The sequence below is a fragment of the Pinus tabuliformis genome, chromosome 6 (assembly GCF_031772625.1).
Source record: "Pinus tabuliformis cultivar Carrire ecotype Pingquan chromosome 6, CPIR1, whole genome shotgun sequence".
Taxonomy (NCBI): domain Eukaryota; kingdom Viridiplantae; phylum Streptophyta; class Pinopsida; order Pinales; family Pinaceae; genus Pinus; species Pinus tabuliformis.
Window position 1 is genome coordinate 832,519,925 of NC_142292.1, and position 12,437 is coordinate 832,532,361.

General features: G+C 36.6%; 1 protein-coding gene across 3 annotated transcripts in view; it reads left to right on the forward strand.

Moving 5' to 3' along the window:
* LOC149261419 (peroxisomal acyl-coenzyme A oxidase 1-like) overlaps positions 1-12,437 on the forward strand; it is a 250,103-nt gene that overhangs the window by 72,377 nt on the left and 165,289 nt on the right. For all 3 annotated transcript variants that reach the window (XM_089422227.1, XM_089422230.1, XM_089422231.1), the window contains 3 exons: positions 3,383-3,592; positions 4,730-4,817; positions 4,960-5,122. In XM_089422227.1, the coding sequence (XP_089278353.1) occupies positions 3,383-3,592; positions 4,730-4,817; positions 4,960-5,122 (461 nt within the window). The remainder of the gene's footprint in view (positions 1-3,382; positions 3,593-4,729; positions 4,818-4,959; positions 5,123-12,437) is intronic.

The window sequence follows — 12,437 nt, forward strand, 5'->3', positions numbered from 1 at the left end:
GTGGAGAAAATAGAAAGAAAACCTACAATAGCCTCATCTACCCACTGATTTGAGTAATAACCAAGGAGGTAGGAATAACAATGATAATCTGCTTAGCTCTCTCAGGGAAAATGGAGGATGGATAGGAAGGGTTTTTCTTGGGTAAAGGGGCATCTTCAGTCAAGAAAATCTCAATCGTTTTGGCTCTTTTTGCAAAGTGCAGTTTCTGATACAATTCAGTGAGTGCTTCATGAGAGAAAGGAGTGGCATTCTCTGTAATAGGTGCTTACATCATTTGACCTATGGATTGGGTAGTTATGGTGAATAAAATTTGTCTTGTAGGGGCAATAACCGCTCTTTGACTGGGTAGATAACAAGCATGACATTTCCTGACGAATTCAGGGGTACTGTGGGTACGGGGAAAGATATAATGGGGCAAATTGGATTCCCACAATCCAATATCATTTGACTTATCAATGAACTTGTCTTCTAGCCAGCAGTACATTTCAAACAAATCAAACTCACATAGGGTTTCATGAATTTTGTAGTCCCTATCCGCCAGAGGTATATGGTGAAAATCGATGGGAGGGTGGATCAGAGGACTCACGGGTTCTTCCTGTCCCTTATCTTTAGGAGGCATGATTGGATAAGGCTAAGAACACTGATGGAATGGTGATTATGCAGGTTTGGAGTATGCAGAGAAAATGGATTTGAGCAGACAGGAAAATAGAGGCAGTAATTGGCATGGCGGTTAACTGGTGTGATGCTCGGGCGGGTGAAACTGTTGCAATTCGAAATGGCAAACTTGTCACAAAAAGATGATATTAGCAGAGTGTAGAACCGGTGAATAGGCGAAAAAAAGGAAATTTATAGCTTTCAGGCTTCCCCTTGACGATGGCACGGGTCCGTTACATTAACGGTTAAGTAATTAAATTACTTAATAGATTGATTTTGGAGGGAGTGGATGTGATTGGCAGGAGCAACGGATAGATGAGGTGGTGGGAGAGGATTGGCAGGAGTGTAACGGACAGGGCAATGGTTTCGTGCGACAGAGAAAACCATTTCGGAGGGGGCCTGAGGTCGTTAGTGGTTTGGGCATAGGGCGGTGCGAAAGCACAAGATGGCGCCACGTTGCGGTGAGGGCGGGTTTCAATACCGCCCATTTCGAGACCCCCTCGACAATAAAGTTCAGATGGTGAGGGGGGGCCGAAACATAATATTGGCCGTCAAATGTGAAGGGGTGGGTTCAGATGAGGTGAAAGGCGACGGTACTTTATTGTGATGTGATGGGTGAATGGTGGGGTAGGGAAATGAATTTAATGGGATAATGCACTGGATGTGTGGTGCGGTAGGGAACTGAATGAAATATATAAGTGGGGGAATGATGGTCGGGTGATGAAACTTATGAATAATGGGATAATGCAGCAAATGTGCTTTGATACACCAAACCTTAGAATAAACCTTTATCTCTTTGCTTTCCTGCTGCGCATGAAAATACCTTTAGAATTTGGCTTAGGATAAAATTTTCATGTTTTTCCTAATATCATCATCCTATTTCTTCCTACCCTCCCATTTCAATTCTTTTTCTAAGCTAACATTTTTTCTTCTTGCTTTGTGGGGTGCATTTAGACTAGTAGACCCAAATCTTTTTTTTTTTTTGAAAATCTATCCTATTCTATCACTTATTTCACCATTGATTCAGATTAGATTGTTGAATCAATTTTTATTTCTACCTAGCTACTGATTTACCAAGATTAAACTGTTTGGTAAATCTTTATTCACTAACCTATTCAACAGAAATTTAAATGTGTTCAATCATGATTAAACTGTATGATTTGAACAGAATTTTAGTCATTGTGGCATTCAAAAACAATTTGCACACAACCTTATTTGATAATAAACTAAAAGAACTAACTTATCAGTAGTGGCATTTAGACTTGCAGCACTTTCCGTATTATTTTCTATTTTTTTTTTTGTGGAGTTCTTATTTCCTTTTTCCTTATTCATTTTTTTAACATACCCTCTTTACATTTTCTTTTTCATATATTTTTGGAAATCATTTGAATATTGAAATTATGTACAATATGAAATTACAAATACAAAATACTCAATCACTTTGAGATCCTATAATTTATAGGACCCTAACACTATGTTTAAAAAATTGTTTCACTTCAGAACCCTTGACCTAGGGTTTTGGAGAACTGAAAACACTGTCCGTTGGCTGATTGATTCACTGTTGCTGATTTCTCCACATATACAGCCACCGTACCAACACTACCTCCAAATTTGAAGCATCCTTGCGTCATTCTGTACCTGTACCTGCAGAAAAAGGTAAACCCCCTTCTGTGCCAAAAGACAGCCCTGTACCCGCAATTTTGGCAGCAAAACCAATGCCCAGACTGTCCATACTCCTGCCAGCAACAAAATCTGTATGCTTCATGGTTACACCAGGGCCCATACAGAGCTCCCCATGCTGAAAAAAATGCACACCCTGTTGTTGCTCTCCATTTCTCTCCTCTCCACATTGCGTTGGCTCTCCTCTCCCCATCTCATCGGATGTCTCCACTTTCCATTTTGTTGGCTGTCTCACCTGACAAGATTTATGTCAACAAATCATAAATATTGTGAATTTAGCTCTCACAAGTTCATGACTATACTATTTATTGCCTAAAATTCTTATTTGTGGATGTTTCCACTATCTGGCCTTGTGACATATTCTCTTCTGCATTTGAATCTCCAAAAGAATTTTTATTTTGTTTTGAATAATAATTTTTTCCACAGATGTTTTGGAGATGAGGATTGGCTCTAGTCTAGATATTAGCATCATGTTCAATACCAGTTTCCTATTGTAATTATTTTCCAGAAGTTTTGCTGAACGGTATTTGTATATGAAAATGCGTTTTCAGTACTGCTGCTGATGTAAAGGGTGCCTGATGTAGTTCGACTTCAATTTTGCCTTCAAGCCTATTGACAGTCTTTAGAATTTCATTCTAAGGCTGTGAATTTTGGTTTCTACATCGTTCTTTTTGCTTGTATGTTGTGCCTTTTATTTTCTGGATGTAATATTTTTGGTGATGCTTTGAGGGTTTGCACACTATCTTTTGTTGTTATGCTTGATGATTTTTTAAGTAGGTTTTCTTCAATTTTGCTTTATATGTTTGCTTAATTTCTGTGTCTGTTGCTTTATCCCTAGTCCTATTATAAAACATTGTGACAATTTTTTTACTGTTGATGTAAGCTTGCTAAACTTTCTCACATAAATTGAAAGGTTGCATTCAAACTCGTTTCTGTAATGTTTTGACTTCTTTTATGGTTATAATGTCATTGTCACAGTGTTGATGTGCAACTGATTAAATTTTTCCCATGACTGAAATGACTTTGTTTACCTTTTTCTTGGTTACAGGGAGTGTTTATACCAGCTATAAAGGGGCAGGCAAATGAAGAGCAGCAGCAGGAGTGGCTTCCTCTTGCAAATAAAATGCAAATAATTGGTTGTTATGCGCAAACGGAGATGGGCCATGGTTCTAATGTCCAAGGTCTTGAGACAACTGCAACGTTTGACCCAAATACTGATGAATTTGTTTTAAATAGCCCAACTCTGACTTCGACCAAGGTGATCAAAGGACATGAACTTTATTATCAGATTCAATCTTTTGAATGTCAATATGTTCTTTTGAACTTGTTATATGCCATTATTCTTGTTTAGTACTCTGACAAAAAATGCAGCAGTTTTATGCAACTGTTATAAATTGCATTTTATTTCTACATAAACAGATATTCGTGTGTGTATGTACTTGTCCCCAATGCTAATCATTGGTCTGTCAGAGATGAGACATTAACAGATAATATTATCTCAATTTGGTTGAAATCTTTCTGTTTGTTGAGGTCTCTAGATTGGTCCATAGTACATGCATCCAACAAGCCATTTTTGCTCTCAATTTGATTGCACCCTACTTGCCTATTTCCTTCAATTTTGTCGTTGTCAAACCTGTCCAGGTGCTTCAATGATATGGCCTTGTTCCAACTGCAGTTTCATCCACTTCATTAAGATTTCTCTGTACTAAGGTGTCAAGTGAGGTCTTATCCCCAATTTCTATGGTGTTGCTTGCAATTTGTACTCTTTTATCTCTTTAGCATTTACCTTTTGTCCCTCTTTCAGTGTCTCTTCAGTAACTGAGGTCTCTATTGGGCACTCCAGTGATTGATATAAAGAACTTACGATACCCTAAGATCAGCATTCCTTATGCTGCATATGTCTGTAATTCTGCGCCAAGAAGTTGATCTGCATCCTGATCAAACTATAGCATCCTTGTTCACTATATCAAGAATTATATGTATGTATTCGAAACTTCCTGAAGTCTATCCCCTAAACAAAGAATCCTTCACAGTTCTGACTAGATTCTACAGCTGACTATGATCTTCTATCCCTTTGTTTATCTTGCTAGCACATAGGTGCAAGTTAATTATCAGAATTTCCAACCCATAATGCATGCAAGCCCAGTAGTTAGTTGTTATAGAGAGTAAGATGAAATTACAGTGTTGCAAAATTGATTTTAAGGCATTGTTTATATCAATGCAAATTTATGAATGCTTAGCGTTCACATATCCTCATTGAGGATTAACTGAAAGTATCTGCGTTTCAATAAGTCCTAATATTGGTCTTTGCTTCATCTGCATGTTGCATGTATGTTCATGTGGATCATTGTAGCTAGCTTAATGGTTTCGCTGTCTATGTTGTACACATGAAAAGTGGTGGCCAGGAGGCTTAGGAAAAGTATCAACACATGCAATCGTATATGCTCGCCTCATAACTGATGGTCAGGACTACGGTGTGCATGGTATATTTTTGTTTCAAAGTTTTGTTTCCTTCAGGCTAATCATTTTCTCTATAATTTGTCAAAAAGTACTAAAAATGTATTCTTTGGAACTTGGATACAAATATAATGTGCTAAACATGTTCTTGGTTTTGTTTGAAAGCAGGTTTTATTGTTCAAATACGCAGTCTTGAAGATCACCAATCACTTCCAGGAGTTACAGCTGCTGATATTGGTATGAAGTTTGGAAATGGTGCATATAATACCATGGATAATGGGCTGCTAAGATTTGATCATGTTCGGATACAACGCAAGCAAATGCTAATGCGGTTTGTTCATCTTCCATAAAAATTGTATTTGTAAAGTAGACTAGAATATCTGTCAACACGTTCTATTCCATTACATAGGTAGACGGGTTAATGCATGACCATTTGAGGCACAATTGTGAATACTACTGCTCTCCAATCGACCGGAGGGAAGATGGAAGCAGTCATTTTTGATTTGTTGATGTGCATTACAATTTGAAAGTTGGAGCAAGTAATTTATTGTGAAGCATTGTCTATATATATATATATATATATATATATATATATATATATATCCCATTTTAAGAAAGTAATAGGCTAGTTGGTAGCAACAAGTTGATTGTCAAAGGCAATGGAAACCTATGAGACAAAGGAGACAAGAATAGGATAGAGTGGGAGTAAGTCTCTTCGTTGATTTTATTTTATTTTTCTCCAAACTCGATGAAATTTAGGGTTGCACTAATAAGACAACAAAATTTGGTTTGGTGCTTATAATCTGTGATTGTTTTATTCAATCTGGTGATAAACCAAGGCACTGTTGTTGCCCTTTTGAGGGATTAAGTGACATCAAGGCGCTATGAAATATGTAACTAGGTTCAGTCTTCATAATATTATATGTACTATTGATTTTATGTATTTGATGTAAAGAGAAAATAAAATTATTATTGTTATTTTTATGGCATGGTTTTCATGCTCAAGGTCACTTTATTTATAGGTCAAGCACCCATTGTGTGCTTCCAGGGTTTTTTTCATTAAGTCAAATGTGTCAATATACCCCTCCAAGATCAAGTCGGCCTACAAGAGATCAAGTCGATCTCATTAGGGCTGTTCGAGCTTCATGAAAGTGTATATATACATGGCATTCGACCTCATTTGAAGATCATCCAAGAAGTTCAATCACAAGAAGGAAGAAGCAAGAAGACAAGACAAAAGGGACAAAGAACAAGGAGAAGGAGCAAAGAAATTAGGAGAGAAAAACCAAAGTTTTGGGCCTCTCTATCTCACATGTGCAAAGGAGAAATTAGGGTTTTTGCAGCATCAAGGACGAAATTTTAGATTTCCAAGGAAGATTGAAATTTGTGGTCAAAGAGCAAGACATATCATCCATTTGTCTAAGGAAGAAGAAGCAATCCAAGCGAAGAAGAAAGAAGGTCAAAACTAGCCTCTCTCCCCCACATGTGCGAACTTGCAGCTACTGCAGGAGGGGCCAAAATTTCAGACCTGCAGTGAAGGCTGAAATTATTGCTGGGGGTCGAAGTTGCTGGAAGGTCAAAGTTTGTTGCTAGAAGCTGTGCAAGGAAAGCTCATCAAGAAGGAAGGTTGACTTGGTCTTGGGGGGGGGGGGTTTGTTTTTGGGTCTAAAGGTCTTGGAATTCGTCATTTGAAGATTCTATAAGAGGAGAAGAATGCTTGTGGGTATTCCTCTCTAGGAGAGGTTTTGGCCCTGGCTAGCAACCTATATCCCGTGTCCATTTGTATCACTGATCTTCATAGTTTGGTAGCTGTTTGATGATAAGAACACTATATAATAATCAAGAGAAGAAGAAGCTAATTATAATTTCTACAAGTTGAAGTTAAAGAACGTCACAAGTAGTTATCAAGTTAAGACTCAAGAGAAATCACCCTAATCTACCTACCATTGATTTCTCAACAGTCTTGTAGGTAATAATCATCTTTGCAAGGATGATTAAGTTATCACGACTTAAGAGGGTGTATCTAAATTGTTTGTTCTGATTAGCTGAAAATAGAATCGATGCTAGTTGCTCAACCAATAATAAAGATTGAAAGAAAGTGTGCTACTGTTTATTAGTGACCAAAGACAAGTCTATGGGATTCAAGTCCACATTTGGTATTAATAGCCAAATGGGGAGTGCTTAATGCATCTCTTTATAAAATGATAGAAAAATGCAAAACTATGTGTAGAAGTGAGGATAAATCCTCAGTCATGTAGTAAAGAACCCCCTTGTAAAGTACAATAGAGGGAGCAAGCCCCAATGTAAAGAGCAAGTCCACTAAGTGACCTCTAGGCATTGTTTGGGTGAGAAGAGTAGAGTATGAATTGTTGATCACTATGAAATCACGAACAATGAGTTTGATAATGTCTTATGGGGAAAGGCTTGGACTAAAGTGAGCCAATTGGATAGAGGTCAATAGATAAGGGCTTCACATAGAAGCTTTCATGGCGTTCAAGGTCAACAAGCACCTAGAAGAGGGTTGAGGTGGGGGCGAACAATGTTATCAAAACTGGACCGGTCTGTGAAAATTAATTGATTTGATTGGTTTTGGGGCTGTATCAGTTCAATTGAAGGCTTTGAACCACTAATGGCTGGTTCCATATTTTATTGGGCCCTAGGTTACCCATGTACAACACTTGGGTAGGTTCACATATCCAATTTATGATACAGTGTATTCTCAGTTATGATAAGCATATCTCAGTGATTTTTTGTCCATCCCAATGTTCTAATATAAAAAATAGCAGATTAAGAGTTTCACAACCAAAAGTAATGACCCTTCATATAGTTAATATTTTAATTCACAGTTAATATAATTAAGGAGTTGTTATGCCCTTGCCTTCTTTCCCTTCTACAACATTAGAACATATCATAGGGAAATTATGTACATGACTTTCTCCCCTCCTTTAATGGCTGACGTTATCAGTCGTCATGTTGACCTCATCTACATAAAAAAATTAATATAAAATGAAATAATTCATAAACAATGATACAATATTCATGTTTACTAATAACCTTTGTTGCACGGGCACTTGTTCCCCCCAAAAGAAAAGCTGTATACCCTGCATTCCCACATTTCGGGGATTTGTGGAACCTTAGGAAACATCCCCAAACTACTGGGGACTTTCATCTGCGACTTGGGGAATTGCTGGCTGCCCCCAAGATGTTTCAGGCAGATTTCAGGGATAATCCAAGCATATATTTTCATTCTTGACAATCATGGACATTTATGATGAACAATATGATCATTTTTCCAATCCATTATTTTTGTATTGCATTGAATATAAATCTGCTGTACAAATTGCAGCTCAAAACATGGGTTTTTTATAATGGGTTTCAAATTGGTTTCTGATGATTTAGATATTGTAATTTCAGTGGCAAAATTACAAGCGAAGCCTCCATGTCAAGAAAACAGAAAAATGCAACATTTCAAAAGGCTAATCCTTGTGGTTATTTCTCTTGTTCTTTCTCATTTTTGGGATCATCTCATCTTTTACATATTGTACATGGGTTTCCAAGGGTCGTTTAAGTTCAGTGCTTCCACCATCCCCAACCTTAAGCATTGCGAAAAAAATTAGATAGTACTTTGAATACTAAATGTTTGAATAAATTCCCACCCATTCAATCCCCCTTTTAATCTGAGATATGAATTTAATCTCTTTACAGAGCCAAATTATTTTCTAGTCGTTTTCAACACAGCTGTAAAGGTTTGCAAAACCTATTGAGAAGGGAATGCCTTTTAGTTTTCAACACAACTGTAAAGGTTTGCAAAAACTACTGAGAAGGGAATGCCTTTTATGTTTAGCATAATTGTCATTAACAAGAAAAACAAGGAAGGAAAATTGCTATAAAGACAATTCCCTGTTCGATAGATCCTTCATGGACCTTATTGGAAATTGAAAATAGTTAAACTTAAGTTCCCTAAAGCTAAATCTCATGTCTAACTTTGAATATATGCATATATTATTGCTACCCCCTGAAAAATTTGCGTCCCCCCGTCCCCGCCATTCCCCATTCCCAAAACTAGTGCAACATAGCTAATAACCAAGATTAATACATTGAGATATGATCTAATGCAATTAAACTAATTACAAAAAGGCAAGAAATTTTCAATTATAACACATGATTTTAATGGTAGATTCTTTAATGATGAATAATGCATCATATGAATATCTTCACAATTAAAACATAAGCAATCTTACTCTTAAATACCCGTTCCCTTTATTTAGGACAATCCCACATGACAATGCCCTTTAACATATACCCTATTACCTTATTTAGTCATCAAAAACAACTAGGATGATTGATTCATCTTATGGATTATCTCAACAATTAACACTTAAACTATCTTACTCTTTCATATATATGAAATATCCGTTCTCTTTATTTAAGACAATCCCACAAGGATACCCTTTAATAGCTTATTGTCTCCTTTAGACATCATAAACTATGATACAGAAATGCTATAATCTTTTTTATTTTTATTTTTACAAATTAAATACATAATATTATTGTATATAGGAAAGCACAAACATATATTACCATTGTATATTACAAATGTACTTAATGAAAATCTTAAATATTATCTTAATTAAAATTCATATAAAAGATATTGATATTTCACTTTAGAAAGACACTAAAACCTAAGAATAAATTTAACTTGTAAATGCATAGTAAATAAAATAAAATACAATATAAATATCTTGTAATTTTTTTATATTGCAAAGATAATATATGTATAATAAAATATTAAGGAATACTTCAACCTAAACTCTCTTTACCAAATAATGTGTCACTCTTTTATAATAATATCTGCTAAAACTTGACATTTTTCTTGTAAGATAGAAGAAAGCATATCACCCCATGAGTGATTTATATCAGGAATAGAGCCAAAGCAACCTATAGTAGCCAAATAATCTGCTAATTTGTTTCCTTTTCGACAGATAGGAGAGGGAAGGAGAATTGGGATAGATGGAATAATGCTAGCTATTATTAAAAGAAGACTTTCCAACCTCCAATTGCATTAGATGTTTTGAGGGTTGGAGCCATGGGTAATTCTTTTAACCAAGGACGTCACCAACTAGGAGTCCCCTTCAATAGAGGGCTTAGGACCTAGCATTTAAAAGACTTAGCATATAAAATGTTTTTCCTAGCATATTAAAGACCCAGTCCCAACAATGTGAAATTCAATTACATTGTTGGTATTGATCCCGAAAGTGCCATACTAGAGAAAATAAATATCACCCTTGTTGTCCTTGAACACAACCAAATGTTGCTAAGCCTAAATTACCTTTTGATGCATTTTCGAAATTCAATTTGATGAAGCCTTGAGGCTTGGATTGCAAGTGACTAAAAGTTGGGAGAGGAAACTAGTAAAAAGTGGGGGGGGAGTGCAAAGTTGGGTCAAAGGAATAGGGGAGAGTTGAAGGAGCTGTAAGATTCTTAAATCACTTGGTGAGGCTTTCCAATTATCACTTAACCAAAAATGTAGTAAGACTGTTTCTGGGATGGTCTATTTAATTTTATCCTAAACTACCTCCAGATTTGTAGATTTGTTTTGAAATATTCTTCTATTGCACTCTTTCCAAGTTTTCCATAAGAGGAATCCCAATAAGAAACAACGAGCTCTATTTAAGACTGGGTTCCAAAAAGTTGCATTTCTCTAATGCTCAATCATATGCCACATACTAGATTGATACCGATCCAATTTCCTAAAAAGTGTAGCTACTTGGACCCATAATTCACTTGAGAAATGGCTATTGTTAAAGACATGCTTTGCATCTTCCTCTTGAGCACAACAGAGGAAGCACATTGATGGTCCTTCAAAACACTTTCTTATAATCCTATCCAATGTTAAGGTCTTCTTGTGCATGAGCAACCAAGGGAAGAGAGAAATCTTTGGCCACAACTACTATCCCCGCATTTTTATTCATATTCCCTGCTGTCGCAGTGACTTATGATTCGCAGCAAGGGAGTGGGATTTTTTGACTAAGTATGAACCCTTTTGTTGCTAACCTCATCTAATTTTTTCTTGTTCTTCCAAGATTACTCTCTGCTTATGTTGAAGGGATGACCAGAAGGATGACCAATCCAATGAATTGGTAAGAGGAAGCCTGGCTTCTGGAGCAAGCCATTCTTTGTTCTGAGAGTGCGGAATCAAATGTTGCCAATAATGAACAACCTTGAATTTTTTTTTAGATAACATTGAGATTCTGAGATCCATTAGTGGTTCTTGGACACCAAGTTTCGGTAGCTGCTTTCAAGAGTCATCCCAAAAGAGAGTATTCTGTCAATTGTGTAACTTCCAAACACTATGTTGCTCGTTCAGGTTTCGGTTACTGTTGGCTAAATTCCATATGTAGGAACTTGGATCATATTTGAGACCTTAATTTCCGAGTCAAGGAGTTCCACCCATATTTGCGATTTCATATCTGACACCATAATTTATCACCTTCTTGCAACTAGTGCCACCACAGTTTGGCACCCATAACTCTGTTCAGATTTTTAGGTCTTTGATTCCCAGGCCCCCTTTAAGTTTCAAAAGAGAAAACTTGCCCAAGGATACCAAGGCCCATTTTTCCTCTTTATGATCTCCCTCCCAAAGGAAGGAGTGCATCATGGTACCTATATATATTTAAGGATAGATTTAGGAACAGCTAAGGCAGAGAAAATATAGATAGGGAGAGCTTGCAAAACATATTTTAGAATGATGAACCGAATTAACATGTTAAGAGAACGAAACATCTAGTTGTCAAGTTTGCTGGAATTCTTTCGTAGCTTGGTCTTGAGGGAATTGTCAACTTGGGCGGCACCTAGGTATGTAGAAGGTATGGATTAAAGTTGGAAGTAAAGAAGATGAGCTAGGTTCCTTCAGATAGAGGAAGGGGTATCTAAGAAAAATATCTAAGATTGGGAGTAGTTGATGGATGTAACAGAGGCATCCATAAAATCATCCAAGATTTGAGAAAGAGCCTTAGCTTCTCTTACAATAGGGATTTCCATAAGCATAGTGTTCTCCACAAATTGTTGGTGGGAGATTGGAAGGTCTCTTCCAAATAGGAGAAGACCCTTAATCTTTCCATCATCAATGGTAGCTTTGAGGGCTCTACCTAGACCTGCAGCCGCTATGATGAATAGGAAGGGGGAAAGCAATGAAGAAATTTCAACCCCCACTCCGGTTATCAGTTTTCCTTATCACTCCATGCATTTAGTTTTAAATCCGAGCATGATAAAAATTCTAAAATTTGGAAATGACAATAATTTTCTGAAAACACAAATTTAGAGAGTTTACAACTGTTGAAATTGTAGAAATAAAACATTGCAAAATTATGACAGCCACACACAGAAAATAACACAGTGATGTTTGGTCAATGTGACCCTGGAAAAACCCCTTACAACTCTTGGGGAAAACCAGTTTGAGATCTCTTCTTTATTTCTGAAAATGCTTTTACAGAGAAACTGAAATACACAGTAAAAATTCCAGCAACCACAAATTACAACTTAACTCGATTTCCGTTCTTGAACTCCACCTCGAAAATCATGCCAATCAGGAAACAACCAAAACAGAAATTTTTACAGAAATAAAACATTAAATGCTGTACGGCCAA